Source organism: Lytechinus variegatus, chromosome 18, assembly GCF_018143015.1.
Source record: "Lytechinus variegatus isolate NC3 chromosome 18, Lvar_3.0, whole genome shotgun sequence".
Taxonomy (NCBI): Eukaryota; Metazoa; Echinodermata; class Echinoidea; order Temnopleuroida; family Toxopneustidae; genus Lytechinus; species Lytechinus variegatus.
The window spans coordinates 4,724,676-4,745,939 of NC_054757.1; the positions used below are offsets into that span (position 1 = coordinate 4,724,676).

Genomic DNA, 21,264 nt, shown 5'->3' on the forward strand with positions numbered 1-21,264 from the left:
TTTTACACACATTATTGAATTTTTAATGACATGTGTGTTGTTAACCATACATGGACAAAATGTAACGTGAGTAACCGTAACATGAGTAACCATATTATCTGCACCCCAAGTAAAAACCATGTGTTCTTTATTTTTTTAATTATATACAAAGTTTGTCTTCCTAATATACTTCTTTGAAATTGATATAATCAACTTTCATAAAAGCCTTGTATGAGGAGACTTTTCACTTTATATATGTCGACGTTTCATTTTATGCATGTCCAAATCATGTAACGTGAGTAACCGACACATTCCAAAGATTTTCCATGAGCATAATAGAATTTCCCAAGTTTTGTTTTTATACAAAGGATAGTCAGACTGTGTACTTAGTTGTGATAAGGAGATGTTTAGTTCCTATCAATAATAATGGAGTAACAGCTCTAAGTGTGAGTCAAGGTGTCTCCAAATGTAACGTGAGTAACCGTGGAATAGCCCAAATGTAAAGAGCAGCAGAAAATTATTAATCTTTCTATAAATGCCTATTATTATCATTAATGGTCAAACTTAATTAAACATGCTCAGATGCCTCCATGCCTTCAAATCAGTGTTAAAAACAGACAAGGAGCATCAGTTTTTTTTATGCTGGCAAACAGAATTCCTTTTTTGTTTATGAATGTGTGTGTGCTCAAATGGATGATGCCATCAAAAGGATATTTTTCAGCCATTTCTTGAGCAAATTTGCTCAAAAAATTGTGTGAATATAGTATAATTTACTAATCCAAGATCATAATATGTACTCAATATTATTCCAGCTGACAAAGTAGTTAAATAACCAAGGCACAATCTCACTCACTACTAGTCTTCCTGTTTAAATGTCTAAAAACAAATCAATATAATCAAAAGTAAGCACCCATGTACACACTCTAGAAAACTTTGACATGGTCCTATGCAGGAAACCAATGGAAGGTTTGCAACTACATGTATGGTAATTGGTTAGGAGAAATTAGAAACCTCCTCTGTAAATTTGGGCTAACAAGTTTAAACTACATTTAGACAGAATGATAAATACATTTGAAATCATGAAAATTTCTAGTGATTAATAGAAAACATAATTTTGACACATTTTCAAAGAGAAATACAAATTCAATCAATATACTTTTTTTTCAATTTATCCGTGATATACATATAGATGCGTTAAAATACATATATTTGCACAAAAATAGATAATCTATACAGATAATTATCATAATAAATATTACGACACATGCAATGTATATACATGAATGCAATAACAAAATCAATAGACCTTAATATCATATGTATATAAAGCAGGTGTCCAATAAGCCTTAAGTATTTGATTTGATTAACATTAACATGAACATATTTTGTCCATACCATTGTAAAACTGGTAAGAAAAACAAATAGAGTAAGTTCCACAAATAGAAAGTGCCATTGGAGCTAAAATTGAGATGTTAATATTTTACTTCATCATTATGGTTTGCATTTAGTCTTGCCTTATAATTTTAAAGCAAAAATTTCAAAATGAAGCTGGCACCAATCAATCAGTATACAAACTATTAAAAAAGATAGGAAGACATTTTTAATGTGTTTTTTTAATTGTTCCGAAAAATACTAACATTATTTGTACGAGATATTAAATATAAAGCTATGATTCATAAGTTATTGTCTATTCCTTAGTGGTGGTTATTTTGCCCAACTGCTAAGAAAAGCATATTACATGCCTGTTCAATAGTAACTAGTAAGCAACTAGAGCACCAGTGGCTTAAGGTCCTATCCAAGGGACTTGGTCATGAGGATAAATGCCTCACCAAAGGTCTAAACAAACTGAGACAACTGTGATTCAGTTAATAAGGAAGTTGTAGTTCACTTTGATGAAGATATAAAGGTACAAGCAATTTTGATGCAGCTTATACAGGCATGTCTGAATTATATTTCAACACTCGCAAGTATGAAAATAAGTGATGCTAAAGCCAATCCTCAAACTGGTTTCAATGTAACAGTACTTGAAAAGTCTGAATATAGCTATAGAATTATCTCAATATTTGATATTATTGGCATAATGCGCACCTCTAATTCACAAGAATAATGCATTCTAGTTTAACTAGTAACAACAGAGAACACATCACCTCTACAGTGTATGCGATTTATGTGTATTATCTGATGCCAATCAGCAACTGAGGCATGTCAGCAGTTAACCATTGGTATTTGCAGATGGGATTATAGAATATATTAGACTTTCATTAAGATGTTGAAAAACCTCATGCTCTTTTGATCCCTATGGATGTGTTTTGGTCAAAGGGTGTCACCGGGTGCAAAGGTCACCAGGTCAAAGGTCATTGTTCCGGATAAATCTGTTTCCTTCCGAGTGGCGGCCATAATAGACATATTTGCAGCGCCCGTATGTACCTACAGAAGAAAAAAAAGAAGGAAAATATGACATGATTAGAATTGATTCTCAAAGCTTTTTTGGGGGTAGACATTTTTACAGCACCCACATGTACTTGAAGATTTTCTTCTTTTTTTATATATATGACATGATTTAAAGATTTCTAGAATTCTCAAAGCATTACCTTAACTGTATACAACGGAAGAGAAAAATGGTAGACAAACTACTGAACACACATTGCCTGTTCCTTCCCACAGTGTTAGTATAAAAAATCAGAAGAGAAATCATACTCTGTGTTAAAATAATTTCCTTTCATTCATTTTCCACAATTAAGAAAATTGACAAATTATACAAAAATATGAAAAAGGTCAACAACAACAAAATGGAAGAAAATGAAGAATGCATGATATCAATGTCTTGGGTACCCAAAGGAATTGTAAACAGATTATATTCTGGCTCCAAACATATAACCAAATTTCTGCTATAAAATATGTGCATAGATATATAGGCCCATATTTTGAAGTGGGATTTAACTAAGACCATGGTCTAACTCTGTGCTAAAAGTATGGGAAGCCAAACGTGTCAAAATTTGTTCACATGGTACGTTTATTGTGTTTGCTGTGCTCTTTCCTAATTCTTTAATGGTGAAGACAATTATTGTATTTATCCTTCCCAGACAGTTTGCGAGTCAATTGAGCTGATATTATGAACCTCTACTGCTAGAGATTTATGTCACATTTTGCTATCCGTGATTAAACCACTACTTTTGACCTGAGTTTGAATTGAACCCGACTAAAGAATATGGGCCGTAGTCTCTCTTCTTTTTAAAACCCATTTTGCACAAAACATCAACAATATTTCTTTAAAATTTCATAACATACAGTGTACCTTGAGCCCTCTACAGAATGGATTGAGAACCTCATAACACACTATCATTATTGTTATCATTAGTAGTATTATCACAATTAAATTGCAGTATAACAATTCAAAAGAGGAAGACAATATTTTTAGACCCAAAAACAAAAGACCACTTGAGGGGTGAATCACTATTGAGATTATGACGGATCAAGGGTCAACAAACATAACATCATTTACCAATCCATTATCTTATATAATATAGGGTATTTATATTGCGCATATATCCACCTTGTTAGGTGCTCAAGGCGCTCCTATACTACCGGCTAAGCTAGGCGTTTATAGCGCACACAACTTTTTAGGGAATTTCTTCCTACCGGTACCCATTTACCTCACCTGGGTTGAGTGCAGCACATTGTGGATCAGTTTCTTGCTGAAGGAAATTACGCCATGGCTGGGATACGAACCCACGACCCTCTGTTTCAAAGTCTGAAGACTAATCCACTGGGCCACAACGCTCCACAAATTCTTATTTCATTCTTATCCGTCACCTAATGATTTGTTGTCAAAGTGTCTAAACGATTGTTCTGTTAACAGCAGAAAAATCTCAGTACCGGTAACATTTTGTAAACATATGGATTACAAGGGACAAGAAAGTTTTACAGAGGCAAGGGACGATTAAAATGCTATGAATCGTGAAGGCATATCGTATTTTCAATCAAAAGCCTGAATAAACTAGCCATAGTGCTTTGCTTCATATGAAGTTAGTAAACCCCACCACAATATGCACTCCTTCATACTGAGTGTTGCATATATAGACAACACTACAATGTTCGGCTAGCCCAGAGAAATGCACTTAACTGAAAGATTACAATATCAACTGACTTCCCAATGCACACCTCAGTAACATTTGCTCTCTGGCAGCCACATGGAGTCAAAATCCTTTTTATTCAAACCACCTATATATAGCTATTACAAAATATGTCAAAACAGCTCTTTTCAACTCACCGTACGGCCGCCGGAGAGCAAATGTGACTGAAGTATAAATATTCAAAATATGACAGAAACTTGAACACCTCAAATATGACCATTTCCTTGAGGGGTTCACTAACTTTTGAGCACCACATTATGATAATAATAATAATAATGGTCTTTATTGATACTCAAAAACATTCGTTGCAGCCAAAGGCTGAATTACAAATGCTAGTACAAGGTAAAAAATATAACAAATAAATTGACAAAAACGCAAATATACAAACAAGGTTTATATCATATACAGGTGAAAAGATAAAAATAAATAAGTAAATAAATACATAAATAAAAACACCCAGTCAATACAGAATGCATAGTGACCTCCATTCGACTTTGCAAAAGTACCAGGAAACATAAATGAGTGGCGGGCGGGAATTAAGTTGGTAAAAAAAATCAATAAGTATTTAACACGTGTGAAACGGAAACGGTAAGAATAACAGGGAAAAGAAATGCGTAACAATTGGCAATCCTTGGATAGCATTGTGTATTATTGGATTATAAAGAGAACGATTAATCGGTGTAATTGAACAAAAAGGCGTTTAACAAGGTCGAATGGAGCACTGAAACATATAACAGGTTGTTGGACATGCATCAAAGTTTTAACAAAAGAACAAGTCCGCCCCAGCAAAAAGTCGACCCGAACGAATAGATAACTGAGATATAATAGGCATAGTGCTCAACATTTTACATTCTAGCCGATCCAGCTCTATTATAGTACTGTAAATTTATTTTTGCACTTCATATGCCAGTCATTAATAAAGTTGTTTATGTTTTCAGAATTTTCTTTAATTATGAAATACTCCCCGGGGGCCCGGGTGGACAGGAGCAGTGCATGTAAAATGCCTTGGTAAATATATTTTGTTGCACTTCATATTCTTTCCACTTGTAAACATGCTCATTACTTTATAAACAGATTTATGAAACATTCTCCTGGGTGGAGAGAGGCAGTGCTTATAAAATGCCTTGGTGAATATTTTCTTATGCACTTCATATTCTTGTCACTTGTAAATTTGCTCATTACTTTATAAACAGATTCATGGCCCTGGGTGGAGAGAGGCAGTGCATATAAAATGTATTGGTAAATATATATTTTGTTGCACTTCATATTCTTGCCACTTGTAAATTTGCCCATTACTTTTTTATATACAGCTTTATGATATACTCTCCTGGGTGGAGAGAGGCAGTGGTAATAAAATGCCTTGGTAATGTAAGGAAAGTGAATTGAGCTGTTACCTTGGTGATCTCCATCTAAATTTCTTGTTTGTGACGGAAGAGGAGAATAATGAGTCGTATTAGCAGATAAGGCATCCTCAGCATCGTCCTGTATCAAATAAAAATAACATAGTATACAATTATTGGTGATAAGAATGATAATGATGAAGAGGGGTAGGAGAAGGAGGAGGAAGAGATGGAAAGAGGAGGAGGAAGAGAAGGAGAGGGAGGAGTAAGAGAAAAGGGATGAAAGAGGTGAATAGTGGATCATGTATAGTGTTATAGAATATTAGCAATCTCAGTGTTGTCCTGACACAAATAAAAGATGACAACATACAGACAACACTCCTGAAGACGGACAGTCAACCTGTCCGAAACGTCGAGTCTCTCTACTACTCATCATCTCTACTCGCCGACTCAAGCCAGCATCTCCTCATCAGCTCTACTACTCAAGCTGATCTCACTCAACATTCCTTCTGGTTTACAGTTCTTTTCAGGACTATTTTCAAGAAAGAATACTCTACTTTCAAATCTCCACTTTCTCGCCTATCCACTTCTTCTCTTCTTCTATCCACTGTTTCTATAACACTCCACATGGTGTACCGTAAACCACATCAGCAATTATACATTTATTGGTAATTACGATGACGGAGGTGGTGATGATGATGATGATTATGGTGATGATGATGATAATAATGATGATGCTCATGATGATTATAATAATTAAGATAGTGATGATGCTGCTAATGAATGATGATAATATTGATGACAAGGCAGAAAAAGGAGAGAAGCGTCCACATATGAATCCTCTACGAATGAGGATCACAATGATGATGACAATGAAGAAGGAAATAGAAAGGACTCCGCTCTTTAAGAGTCAAATTGAAGTCTGAAAGATCCGACTATGATGGCACAGAAATCCACTTACCACATCAGCTGGTCTGGCTACCTTCATGAGTGAACCTATTCTCTTTGCTTCATTTCTTTCTTTCATCGATACTGGTCTGTGGTCAAGAAACTTGAGTGTAGGTATACTGTAGATCACAAAATATCTGCAAAAAAAAAAAATAAAAAATAATCTCATAAAAAGTGCAGAGTCATTTTAGTGAAAAGAAAAACAGCAATTTCACAACAATAGTCAAATTGACTTGTATACCTATATAACAGCCCAAAGTTGCTGAGAATTCACATATTTAATTTCATGAAATGTAGTCAGGCAGCATATGTCATTTTGACCATGTTGGGGGTCAAAATAAGGTCAATGGGGGTCAATTTTTTAAATTGCTCCAATTCTCTCAAATGACACATCAAATTGTTTGTCTTGTTATACTCAACAAAAAAGTGTCATTTGACAGAATTGGGGCAATATAAAAAATTGACCCCTATTGACCTTATTTTGACCCCTAACATGGTCAAGATGACCATTAGAAATTTGTCACCAAGTTGAAAGTTGCTCCTTGTGATGTAACCAATCACATAAAAGTGAAAAATCAGACTTAGCCAATTTTTCGAAGAAGGCGGTAAATCATGATATATGCTGCCCGACTAATGCTTATCTATTGTCCATAATTCCAAAAAAAATCATTTTTAGTTGGTCGTGAGTAAAATATCAATAAAATTTAATAGAAATATTCCCTTAAGAATATTTTTCAAAATCGGTCTTCCTTTTAGAACTTACATGTAATATTTCTTTGATTTACCCGTTTTAAAAAAAGCAGTTTTAATTTCATGAAAACAATCTGATTGAACCAATTACTATGATTTCCCTATAGTGTTCTCACTTTGAGAATGTCAATGCATCATCCGTCTCAGAATGTTGATAGATTAAACTTCTTCTGTTTGATATTTTTGTCACTTCCAGTTGTCCCAAACTGAAAGCACTATAAACAAAGTTGATGTAAAATAATGCTTTTGTTAAACTCTCTTTAGGATATGCACCACACAGAGCTTAAAAATTATATAACTAGCAAAACTATCACATGCTAAGAAAAGTTCCAGAGAATCGCTCATGTGCTGTTCTAATCTGAGCCAAAAGTCGTTGTGGCCAAGTTTTAAAAACAGGCATCTACAACTGAAAACAAGAAAATGCAATGTAATACATAATACACACAACAAACATTTTTCAGAGAAAAAGAGAAATGTATGAAAGTGCCACATAACACAACATAATTAGTCAGGATGAGAACTAAGAAGACCACCCCCCCCCCCAAAAAAAAAGACATGATTCTAATACCCCTTTCATAAACCCAACTACTATGAATTAGGCGGCTAATAGCAGCATAATTTGGTCGTAAAATTGGAGGAGGACAAGAGTTATCCGCATTACTCTGATGCTGCTATTATCCGCATAATAGCGGCATCGGGATAAGATTTTGAGTTTATGAACGCATTTCCAAATAATGCGGATAATTGCCATGGTGCGGTCACAAGGTCATCCTTTTCCAACACAACCGCATCGTAGGGGGCGTGTCCAGTTGTCATGGCGATTATCCACCTTTTTCAGGACGGGCGCTCGTAAAAATAATGCGGCTTATTTTCGAAGTTTATGAACGCAATTTTTATTGAATTATCCGCATTACTCTTAGGCGGCTAATTGGAGGATAGGTTTATGAAAAGGGTATTAGATGGAACAAGTCCACTTTGTCTGGAAAACAAAATGAAAAGCCAAGATCCTGATATGATCTGCCGACTTGATAAAGATGAGAACACATAAAGCCAAGATTCCAGATCTCATCCACTCAACTTTGTGAGGACTAGAAAAATATGTTCTAAGATCTAGCCTCTTGTCTTATCATTCATTTTCATCTTGTCTTCTTGTCCTATCAATGTCCACTTGAAGAGTTCCAAGATTTGGTATTTTTGTCTTATTTTAAGAGATACAAGTCTTGATTTTTGTCTTTGTCCTAATGAAGTCATAAAGAGATGCAATATATTGTCTCTTTGTAGTCTTGTCTTGATGAAATCAACTTAAATAGATCCAAGAGCTTGTATCTTTGTCTTCTTGTCCTAATGAAGTAAACTTGAAGAAAACCCAGAAAAATTGTCTTCTATACCTGACAAAAATTTGACAGATACAGAATACATGCATTTCCTGTTCTCTCAGGACTACAAATCTTGTTTTTTTAATGAATTTTCTTGTCTTTATGTCTTTTGGGGCACTAATAGGATTGCTCAAGAATGACCTACCTGTATCTTTGGTAATCTTCTTCATCTTTCTCCGAGCTTGAGAGCTCGTTCGGGCAAGCTTCGTTACCAAGGAGACTAAGGAATGTGAGAGATGGAACAGACATCTGGAGCTTGTCCATGAGACTGTTAATATCTGATATGTACGCTATGTTAAGGTCTATATAGAAAATCTGCAGTAAAACACTGTGCATTTCACACAAAATATGAATAATAGCAATCAATCGTGATTAATTTTAAAATTCAGCCTTTGGCTGCATGGAATGTTTTGTTTACTGTTGTTCTTTCTTTTATTGCCATGTGTTCAATTATTCAGCTTATTTCCTGATGAATAATTTGTATTTGTCACTTCAGGAACTCCCATTTTCCTAATTTTTAGTGTTTTTTCCTGATTATCTTTGCAAAATTGAAAGGAGTTTAACCTATAAACCTTATATCAAGTACTGATATTATTTGATTCTACCTTTTTGTGTGTACATGCACCTACAATTCAATCAAATTTCTTTGTGAATCATTGTAAAAGTATGTGTAATTCAGCCTTTGGATGCAAAGAATGTCATAAAGTACAAAGAAAGACCATAATTATCATAATGTGTGAATAAAACTATGCAAAATGCTAAGTTTATTTTGCACATGAATACATTATTATATACATGTAAGTGTGCAAACATTGCATTCCTCACAAAGCTCTAATAATGTGAGCATTAAACCATGCAAACTGTTAAGTTTACTTTTCTCGTGAATGGTAATACAGAACAATTGTATTTCATACAAAGCATTAATAATGTGAAAATTAAAACCATGCAAATTGATAAAGATTACTTTTCCCACGAATGGTTATCACCATACAAGTAATTTTACACAACAGTAATAATAATAATAATAATAGCGGCATATTTACATATTTACAGTTGAATATCAAACAAAGCATTCACATTGAGAAATTCAAACCGTTCAAAATGTCATATTTTTTCAGAATAATGGTTATCATAATTGTACACAACAGTTGGATTTCACTCATAATGAGAAATCAAAACCAAGCAAAAAACTATTTTAAAAAGTTAAGTTTCCTCTTGAATTGTTATCATAATGTGCACCGTGGTTGCATTTCACACAAAGTATTCATAATGAGAAAATATATCCATGAAATGACTTTACTTTGCACATACATGTACATGTAAGTAATAATAATAATGATAATAATAGAGTTTACTTTTCACGTGAATGTACAGTTATCACTTCTATACACAACAAAGCCATCTTAAGTTTTTAATTCAGATTTCAAACATTTCAAAATTTTGTACAACTTTATCTGAACGTACATTGTCTTCTTAGGCATTATATTATTTTAAGGATCTTCTCAACCAAGTCAGTGTTTCTAAATTTGAGAAATACATATTGAACAAGTATCAAAGTCCTGAAAAATGCTCCATGTACAGTACCGTTAAGGATACAATTTAGACACGAATGCACAGAACAATAAATCAACTTCATGCTTGTGTTGGTAATAAAATGAATTATTGAAGAAGATAGGATATCACATGGTTCAATAAAATGAATTATTGAAGAAGATAGGATATCACATGGTTTAATAGACCAGTTCGTAGTTACTTCATGGGCAAGTTTGGTCAAATGACCTTTCATTTCTTTAATCATGATAGGCAGATTTCAAAGCAAGATATTACGTAAGCTGGCCTTACATAGCAGGATGGAGAAATTGAATAGACCAGGGGTGGTATTCTGAAAACGTTCTTATCTTTGTTCTTATCTTTTATCTTATCTCACTGAGATAAGAAGACGCTAAAATCATTGCAAATCGGTATTCTGAAAATCTTCTTAACGCGTTCTTATCTTTGTAAGGACTGCCCCCTTCTTATCTCCAACACGCCCATTTTTAAGATTTTGCCAATCAAAATGCGCTTTATATTGGCAGTTTAACCAATAGAAGCGTTCCTTATGTGAAGAGAATATCATGGGCGCTGCGCGTTCACCGTTTCTGGCGCATTGCGCGAAATAGGCATTTTATACGCACTGACTGATTTTATTATTTCGAGACGTCCACGTGCAAAAAAAAGTAAGAAAAGTAAATAAAGCAGGTACGAATAAAGAACAAAATATGAAGAAAGAAAGTAAGTAGGTATGAAAGAAAGAAGACAGAAAAGAGTCAGAATGAAGCAGAAAAAAAGATGAAAGGAACAAAGCAGAAAATAAATGAAAAAAATAAGGAGTAAACGAAAGAAAGCAAGCAAAAAGAATTCAAAAATAAAAAAGAAAGAAAATAGAATGAATAAAAGAAGGAAAAGGAAGAAAGAAAATAGAACAATTATCCATGATAAAGTGAAGGAACAAAAATGAAGGAAAAAAAGAAATTAACTAAAAGGAATACACACAAAAATAGAAAAAGGTCAAACTAATATAAGATAAAATAAATTAACAAGGAACCGAAAAAGAAAAAAAGTCTAAAAAAAACGACTGAAAGAAAGTTAGAAAGAAATAAAAAGAAAGAGAAAAAGGGAATAAAAATGTAAAAAGTGAAGGAAGAGAGAAAAAAAAAGAAAATTAAACAAAGAAATAAAGATGAGAGAAAAAAAAATGAAAGGAAATTTGACGCAAATATAAAGACTACAAAAAGATAAAGAAAGAAAGGTAAATTCATAGAAAAAAGAAATAAGGAAAGAAAGAAAGAAAAAAAGAAAGAGAGAAGGAAAGAAAGAAAGAAAGAAAGAAAGAAAGAAAGAGAAAACGAAAGGGAAAATAAAAAGTTGGGGGAAAAAACCCGAAAAAAATATCAATGGAAAGAATAAAGAAAAAGTTAATAGAAGAAAGACAGAGAGAAGAAAGAAAGTAAAGAAAAAGAGTAAATAAAGAACGAACGAAAAAAGAATGAGCAAAATAAAGAAAAAAAAGAAAGAAAGTAAAAAAAGACACAAAAGTGTCAGAAAGCAGAAATAAAAAAACAAGAAAATTTAAGAATTATTAAAGGGAAGGAAGAAAAAGGGGGAAATGAAATGAATGATTAAAAAAGGAAAAGCATGTATAAAAACGAAAGAATGGAAGAAAAATAAAGATTACAAACAAGTGAAGGAAGAAAGAAAGAAAAAAGAAAAAGAAAGAAAAGGAAAAGAAACGGGGGGAAAGCAGAAAAAAGACTCAGTAAAGAAAAAAAAGGGATAAAACGAAAAGGGAAAATAAAAAGGAAGAAAGATGAAGTATGAATGAAACAAAGCAAAAGAAAAAAAATTAAAAGATTCAAACAGAACAAAAGTAAAGACATAAATGAAGAATGAAACAGATAGGAAGAAAGACAAACAGATAGAAAGGAAGAAAGACAGGCAGATAGAAAGGGAGAAAGACAGACAGATAGAAAGGAAGAAAGACAGACAGATAGAAAGGAAGAAAGACAGACAGATAGAAAGGAAGAAAGAAAGACAGACAGATAGAAAGGAAGAAAGACAGACAGATAGAAAGGACAAAGACAGACAGATAGAAAGGAAGAAAGACAGACAGATAGAAAGGAATAAAAAATGGAAAAGAAAGAAGGGATAGAAAAAAGAGACGGGCAAAATAAAGGGTGAATGAAACAAATGGTGGGAGGAATACTTGTGGGTACTTGTTACTACTAGAGGCCATCGATTTTGAGCAAGAAAAAACGCGGACATCGTGAGATGTGATAACCTTCTAGCTATCTTAAATATTATCTTAAATATCGTGAAAGATAAGAAAGAAAAAAGATAAGAACGTTTTCAGAATACCACTTATCTACATTCTGTTCTTATCTTTTAGCGCGCTTTGGTATTATATGCGCGAGTTGTAAATTTACGCGCTCAGCATTGGGGGTGGAGAGCAAGATAAGAACAAAGATAAGAACAAAAGATAAGAAAAAGATAAGAACGTTTTCAGAATACCAATTTAAGAAAGTGACGTAGATAAGAACAAAATTAAGATAAGAACGTTTTCAGAATACCGCCCCAGGTGACTAGAATAGCACAGCAATGAACACTTAATGAAGGTATTTGTTGCATTCCTACTTTGAATGCATATATCTTAGCATGTTGCACAATGTACTTGACAAACTGTGAAATACCAGTCGTTCGTGGAAGCATTGTTTTTTGTGGATGTAAATGAAAACGACAATTCAAAAGAATATATGAATAATCAAGACATCAAAGTTGGTGCTTATCTCATTAGATTTTAAAGCACCATGTCACTTTAGTGCAAATGACCTTCTTCTGATCATGCGTATAATCTTTTGATCATGCGCAGAAAGGAACTACGAACTGGCTTATTATACCGATGTACCAGTTTCCAGTTCCCACTTACAGTATGAGGTACATGTAGGAAAAAAAAGGTCAATATATATTTTTTTACTTTCGGTATTCTCAGGTTCATTTTATATACTGCCCTACAAAATACATGGGCATAAGGAAATGGGTGACAAGAGTGACATTTCCTGCCAAGGAGCAAAATGAATATCCATATCCATGGCAATACAATAGCAAGAAGTCTTATACATGTATACTCTCATATTCTCACATTTTTTTTTGGGGGGGGGGGGTGGGAGGTTGCTTGTAACCCCCCCCCCCCCCCCCATACTTGTATGAATGTTCATGCATCCATCAGCAAAACAGATGTCATGACACACAGTACAATTACAAGGTGTTTTTTACCCTTTTTCCATATTGTTTAGTTACATGTATACAAGGGTTTGTGCCTTTGTGGCCCAGAAGAAAAGTACACAATTAGTAAACACAAATTAAATACACTTTATCAATCAGCAAAATGGATGAAGGAAAAAATAAAAACAATACAATAACAAGATGTCTTGTAATGTTTTTCAAACTACTTTTCTTCATATTACCTAGTACCTAGTTGTATGTTAATGCCTTTTGGCCCTGATGAAATAGCTCACATTCTAGTTTAAAAAATGTGGAAGCATTGCATTTTGTGTACTTTATGTCACTTACTTCCTGTAAATATTAAAATCAGATTGGGATAGAACATGTGATGATTGCTGAAGACAAGAGGTTTACATGTAAGAGCCTGAGGGCCAAAAAAGAACCAAGAGGGATCTAATTTCACACAGAAAAGAGTTTTGGTTTCTAAATGTTCTGTGTAACATGATAAGAACAACTTGTATGTAATGTACACGACATACCGTACTTGGAATGGAGAAAAAAAATTGTATTAATTAGTTTAAAGAAATAGATAGCATATATTTTTCAATTACTAACAATGTACAGTATGATTGCTATACAAAGGAAGGGTCACTGCTTGTGAAGTTCAGGATTATTAATGATCTGTATTATTTAAAAAAAATATTTATTCATTATATTTACTTATTAATTTCCTTATTTAAATATTTTGATAATTTATTCATCCATTCATTTATTTATTCATTTATATATTTTTTCATTCATTAATTTATGCATTTGATAAATAAATAATTCATTCATTCATTATTTATTTGGCTTTTAAAAAATTATTTTACTTTTGTTTTTTCATTTATTATTTTTTTTTAGGAAGGGTATTCTTCATTTTCACATATCATACCATTTCTTGGCATTAGGGATGACAATCTACCCTTTAAATATGAGGGGAGGGGGGAGACGGAAGAAAGAAGAAACAGGATAGCTGGCTCACATACATGAAACTACATAATGTACACATCTATTTTTTCATTAAGGACAAAATAAGATTCGCCTCTATACATGTACCTCACCTTGCCCTGTCATATTCTGCAATTACAGACTCAAATTTGACACTTTACTCCAAGCCGTGCCTTGAGTGAAGACTAGCCTCCAAACTCTCTGTCTGTGTCAAATAAGAGCCAGTTTAGCCAGCCAGTATACATAGTGAATCTAGTCTCACTACTTCAGACTCTGCCTTGTGCACTATGCAAATGTGCGAAAAACCAAAGGTCTGTGCTGCAGACTAGCCCTACAATGCCCTCTCTTTAATATTAAACAGCACCTACATTTATCTGACTTTTCTAAGAAAGCCGATCACCAGCAACTTTTACATACAAAATTATTACTTTTTACGTTGCCAAAGGTCATGTTTACTACATTATCATTAAAGATCATTGAGCAATAATCATGTTCAAAAGTCTACCAAAGTAAACAAAGTATCATAAGCCTGCTCATGAGTCATGAGTAAATATGCAAGGTAGAATCATACATCAAAAGCTGAAATCAATAGAATTGGGAATAGAAATTGGTGTAATCTTCTAAATATCTAGTAAGTAAGTGAACATGACAGCTGGACTGAAGGCTAGTAAGTTAACAATGGTTGAGCATACAGGTACCACTCCCATTTTTACTCTATACATGTACATGTAACTACCTTATTTACACCTCAATATTAAAACCTAAGCTCAAGTTGTCACAGAAATTTGTCACAAAATTAATTGTTACAACAAACAATTATTTTAATAGAAAGTTCTTAGAAATCAAGGTGAATTGTTCCTAGAATGTTAATTTACAAAGCCAAACTTGGCAAATTGTTAAAGGTGAAAGGCACACAGAAGACCACCAACACAAATTAATAATAATAAAAATAATAATAGGCATTTGTATAGCGCCATCTACAGGGATCTAGAAACAATCTATTCTGAGGTGCATTGGTATTATTATTATTGCATGGCTTTAGCTCGAGCTGCTCGTGCATTCAAGGAATTAATCCTGCCGGGTACCCATTCACCTCACCTGGGTCAAATGCAGCAAAGTGTGGATAAATTTCTTGCTGAGTTAGCACATGTGGGACCACAAATTATCATTGTTGAAAGATCCGCCACCCAGGGGCAAAAATGTTATGCTTACTTTATTTTACCAAGTTCTCAGATTTCTTCCCGTATCTGAATACATTAATACACCATGGATCATACTGTACTTTCTCTACAAGCACACACTCAAATTTTACACTTTAAAGGTCAAGTCCACCTCAGAAAAATGTTGATTTGAATCAATGGAGAAAAATCAGACAAGCACAATGCTGAAAATTTCATCAAAATCGGATGTAAGAAAGTTATGACATTTCAAAGTTTCACTTATTTTCAACAAAAAAGTTATATGAACGAGCCAGTTACATCCACATGAGAGAGTCGATGAGGTCACTCACTCACTATTTCTTTTGTTTTTTATTGCTTGAATTATACAATATTTGAATTTTTACAAATTTGACGATTAGGACCTCTTTGCCTGAAGCACAAGATGATAAAATTATGGAATTCCACGTGTTCAGGGAGGAATGAAACTTCATTTCAAATGAAAATGACAAGAAAATAAATTTTTTTTCATATTCCATATAATAAAATACAAAAGAAATAGTGAGTGATGTCATCAGTTCCTCACTTGCATACCGACCGAGATGTGCATACAACTGTTTTTGAAATGAAGCGAAACTTTAAAATGCCATAACTTTCTTATTTTACATCCGATTTTGATTAAATTTTCAGTGTTATGCGTGTTGAATTTTTCTCTTTTTATTAAAATCAAGTTTTAATTGGGGTGGACTTGTCCTTTAAATATCCTCATAAGTTACCCATTTAATGGAGCGCTAATGGACCTCTAAGTTCGTATTCTGAAAACTCTATTAGCGCTCAATTAACTCCCTTTAGGCCACTCCCCTACTGAGCCGAATTAGCCAATCAAATGCGCTCTTAAAACGTAAGATTTTCTACTATCGCGCAGTGTTTCTTCACTTTGCTGGCTTGCAGCGAGGCGCCTTGCATGCTGCTGCACTGCAACACGATTTTGATACAAAGATTTTTGCTAAAAAATAATGCTAAATTCATTTGCATCAGAGATTAGAGTTTCGTTTTTTTGTTGAAGTTGACTGTTGTCTTGTCCTATTCTCACTCCTTATTGTTTATGCTTTTCTATTTTTCGAACGCATTCTGATTTTCACATCCATCTATTTGAATCCATTTGTAGCTTTCTTTCTTTTGGGTCTTTTTTTCACAATATCTTATTTTCCTCTGTCTTGGGGGGGGGATTGTTCTTTAACTTAATTCCTACTTATTTTAAAAATAACATACTTTTTTTCTATGAGAAATCTTTTCCAACAAAATGCTGATTTGAATAAAAAGATTTTGAAAATCGGACAAGCACAATTTAAAAAAAAGCCGAAATCTTAAAAATTTGGATGTACAAAAGTTATGACATTTGAGATTTTATAGTTGGGGAAAACGATGGCATCACTCGCTATTTTTTATTATTATTCCATGAGAGAATATTCATTCAAATACTAAAAGTAAAGGGGTATATATGCTTATTATTTTATTGTCGGAAACAATTTTTGATTCACCCCTGAACATTGCTGCACCTACTGTGATTGGCAATCTCATTATTGTCAAATATTGTGCAAAAACAAAACACTTTCTGATGCTAATAATAAAAGAAAATATCCAACAATAGTCACACAATTCCCGTTTCTTTTTCCCCTCTTTTCTAATTTCTTTATTACCAAATATACTCCCTATTCTTTATTTTACTTGTTTCTATATACCACCTTCTTCCCCTTTTATTCTATTCCATTTTTATACCTTTCTCCTTCATTCTCTTCCTTCCTCCTAATTTTGGTCGCTGTATTAAACCGATTTGATGATATAAGAAATGAAAGCCACATTTAGCAAGAGATGATGAGACTTAATGGACCTCATATCACCATTATCTGCCCCCATTGGAAAGTCTACTAACTGGGCGCTAAGAGACTTTTCAGAATACCAAAAGTCTTGTAACTCCTCTTCGCACGGTCATTACTATTGCAAGTGCACGCAATGCAACCCTGCCAAATAAAGAAAGGGGCACTTAAGTGACTTTTCATAAATAATACCAAAATGCTAATTGAGCTTTCAGAATACCGCCCCAAAACTCTTTTTGTGTCATATTTTCAGAAATTTAGAAGAAGCAGCCACACAGTACACAGTGGATCTACAAGATCTAGTCTCACTACTTCAGACTCTGCATTATACACTACACGTATTGCGAAAACCAAAGGTCTGAGCCTACAGACTACATGTAGATCCTACTTGTGCTTTTACTCATAATACAGACACTTGGATTATACTTTGGTTGGATTATCTTCATTACCACAACTACAAATTTCAACTGATTGTTTCTCTTGTAAAGGATATTCTGTTTTTGTTCATATGCAGCGTATGCAGGTGAGGCATGAGGGGGATGTGAAGCGAGTCATCCAGATCATTGTTGTCCATCACTAACTCCTCAAGCTGATGGAAGCTCTCCAGACCCTTAAGAGTTCTGCCGAGGAACAATCATTTTTTTTTAATGAAAATTAATGAGACTTATTATTTTCTTCATAATAATTGTATATTTATATCGCGCAATCCTATATGTATATACACTGTACTCAACTGAGCATTACATGTATGTTATTATCAAAGGGGAATGAAACCCTTGGGACAAGTAGGTTTCTGTCGAAACAGAAAAATCAAAGAATAAGAACAAAGACAGTTTGAGAAAAATCTGACAAATAATGAGAAAGTTATGAACATTTGAATATTGCAATCACTAATGCTATGGAGATCCTCTCATTGGCAATGTGACAAGTATGTGTGATGTCACATGTGAACAACTTTCCCTTTGATGGACTATAAAATACCCCAAAAGTGTCTTTTCTTTGCTTTTTTTATGGTGATACAAACTCTTTATCCATGATGTATTCTTTAAAAATCTGTATTACATGCCCTCCCATAAAAAGAATACATGATCTACTGATAGATGCGATAAAAGAGGCAGTTTAAGTGAAATATATAATAAAGTAATTGTTGTTCACAAGTGACATCACACATATTTGGTGCATTGCCAATATGAGAATCACCATAGCATTAGTGATTGCAATATTCAAATACTCATAACTCTCTCATTATTTGTCTGATTTTTCCTCAAACTTTCGTTGATCTGTTTCTTTGATTTTTCTGTTTTCACACAAGCTATATTGTTCCAAAGGATTCATTCTCCTTTAATATTATTACCCTGACTATAACCGTGCTACCTACAGGTGCTCTGGCATAAAAATAATTTCTTCCTACTGGGTACCCATTCACCTCACCTGGGTTCAGTGCAGCACCATATGGGTAAATTTCTTGCTGAAGGAAAACTCACCATGGGTGGAAATTGAACCCACATCCCTCAGATTGAAAGACGAGAGTGCTTACCACTAGACCATGATGCTCCCACACTTTAAATGCCTCCCTTACACTCTTGCCCTCAAGTCAGCCATCTCGCAAGTCACATGATACTACCCCCTCACCAGACTCTTGCTCTTAATACACATCAAGTTTCTAAATAACTTCTGACCTGACAAATATGAATATATTACATTTATCTAAAGACTGGAAATTCACCCAGTTGTACTGCTGACTTGAATTCCATAATCTAATTATTGTATTTGGTCTTATATTGATAAATATGTGTCCAACACAGAAAAAAAATCATGTTTTTCAATCCATTAATTTTTAGTGTTACCCTAACACAGTGTTCTTATCTCAAACCATTTCTAGATTTCCTCTTCAAGAGAGCCTGCAGAAATTTAGCTAGCAAATGGGGAGGGGGGGTGAAGTATAAGCTATTTTTTAGACTAAAAAAAAATTCTTTATCCAAAAAAAATAATCGGTAGCTTACCTGATTTGATTGAAGCTTAAATCAACCCTTTTCACCTTAGACCCATACCATTTGCCAAGCTCTTCTGGAATCTTCACACATGCATGCTCGATGTAGGAAAGCTGTTCCAAGGAATAAAAGAAATTTACATCATTCACAAATAAAAATATGTTACATGCTAATGGAGACACATTTCTGGGCCCTGCTGCATATAAGTTACGGTAACTTTGCCATCCAATGTTATCTTGCATGGATTGACTTATTTTTATTGGCTGTTGATCAGCGTTACCATGGTAGTTACCATTGGATGGCAAAGATACCATAATAGTAACTTTTATGCAACGTGGCCTTGATGTATTAAAGCATTACATACATGTAAAAGAAGAAAAATTATTTTCTTTTAAGTTCAGGAACCTTAATATAATTCAAGGTACAAAAATTCCTTTTCTTCTCTTTTCTCTCTTTCCTTCTTTCTACTTCTATTTCTGCCTTATCTTTCTGGTAATTTTCTTTTTTTAATTTCATTTTTATCTATCTTTGCTTAGAACTATTCATTGCTATTTTCTTTTTTGTATTCCTTTCTCCCAATTGTTTTCCTCCCTTCAATCTTTTTTCCTTGCTTCATTCCTTTTTTTTCTTTCTTTTGTTTCTTTATCTTTCTTTCATTTTTTCATTTATTTTTCTTCTTTCTTTCTTTCTTTTCTTTCCTTCATACTTTCTCCCCTTTAACATTAATAATCTACTCTTTTTCTTCTACTTTCTAGCCCCATGGCATTGACATTTCTTTCTCTTTTTTTTAATGGCATGAATATCAGTGAATGGGACTGAACTGACTGAGCTACGCCAGTCCTTTCTTTACAATCCGGTTAGATTGGACTTTAGAAGTCCAACTCTTTACTCACCTGGGTGCCTTCCAATATAGGTCCTAATCTTTCGTGAGAATCCTCTTCACTATGACCCCCATTTGCCTCAGAGGGATTGGAATCGGACATTTTGATCCGTGATTTGACAATACTTTAATCACAAATCTTGTCAACAAGAGTCCAACACAATTTTACAGTCAAGTCGATCTATTTTATTCGTGCAATAGAAATTACTTGCGCCAAGCTTTAGATGGCGCTGTAGACAGAGACGATACGACGGAACCAATTCGGAGATCGACGTTCGTCAACTACTAGTAAAATGGAATGAATTCTTAAAGGTCATGTACGTCCACCTCAGAAAAAACGTTGATTCGAATCAATAGAGAAAATCCAACATGCATAATGCTGAAAAATTAATCCAAATCGAATGTAAAAAAGGAAGTTATGACATTTTAAAATTTAGTTTATTTTTCACAAAATAGTTATTTGCACCACTCAGTGACATGTTAAATGAGATAGACGATGATGTCCCTCACTCACTATTTCATTCGTTTTTTATTGTTTAAATCATACAATATTTCCATTTTTACAAATTTGACAATAATGACCAACTTGACTAAGCCACAAGATGTTAAAACAATGGTAATTCTACACATCCAAGGAGGAATAAAACTCCTTTCACATGACAGAAAAAGAAAATTAGAACAAAATACAAAAGAAATAGTGAATGAATGATGCCATCAGTCACCTCATTTGCATACCGACCAGGATGTGCATACCGGTATAACTATTTTATAAATATTTTTATGAAATTTTCAGCGTTATGCTTGTTGGATTTTTCCCCCTCTTTTTAGTCAAATCAACTTCATGTTCGGGTGGACTTGTCCTGTCGATTTGAGTAAAAAAAGCATATAACACTGAAAATTTTATCAAATCTGATGTAAAATAAGGACATTTTCGCTTAACATGCTTGAATTTCACAAAACAGTTTTATGCACATCCTGGTCAATGTGAAATGAGGATACTGATTTCGTCATCCTCTCACTATTTTTTGTATTTTATTAAACGAAATCTGAAATATTCTAATTTTCTCCTCATTGTCAAGTGAAAC

At 33.7% G+C, this 21,264-nt stretch overlaps 1 protein-coding gene across 1 annotated transcript; it reads right to left on the reverse strand.

Annotated features, from left to right (window-relative positions):
- Positions 1-480: 480 nt before the first annotated feature.
- LOC121431870 (leucine-rich melanocyte differentiation-associated protein-like) lies at positions 481-20,359 on the reverse strand. The gene is made up of 7 exons (XM_041629641.1): positions 20,193-20,359; positions 19,312-19,412; positions 17,802-17,928; positions 8,672-8,811; positions 6,414-6,537; positions 5,507-5,594; positions 481-2,406 (listed from the first exon to the last, which is right to left on the reverse strand). The coding sequence occupies exons 1-7, from the start codon at positions 20,280-20,282 to the stop codon at positions 2,327-2,329; spliced, it is 750 nt and encodes a 249-aa protein (XP_041485575.1). The 5' UTR covers positions 20,283-20,359; the 3' UTR covers positions 481-2,326.
- Between the last annotated feature and the right edge of the window lie 905 nt (positions 20,360-21,264).

Excerpts from the sequence above, each read along its gene's own strand:
- LOC121431870 (XM_041629641.1), bottom strand. The coding sequence starts at position 20,282 with ATGTCCGATTCCAATCCCTCTGAGGCAAATGGGGGTCATAGTGAAGAG. Across the intron at positions 17,929-19,311 it reads TTAAGCTTCAATCAAATCAG|AACTCTTAAGGGTCTGGAGA; the intron begins GTAAGCTACCGA and ends GTTCCTCGGCAG. Across the intron at positions 6,538-8,671 it reads GAAGATTACCAAAGATACAG|ATATTTTGTGATCTACAGTA; the intron begins GTAGGTCATTCT and ends TTTTTTTTGCAG.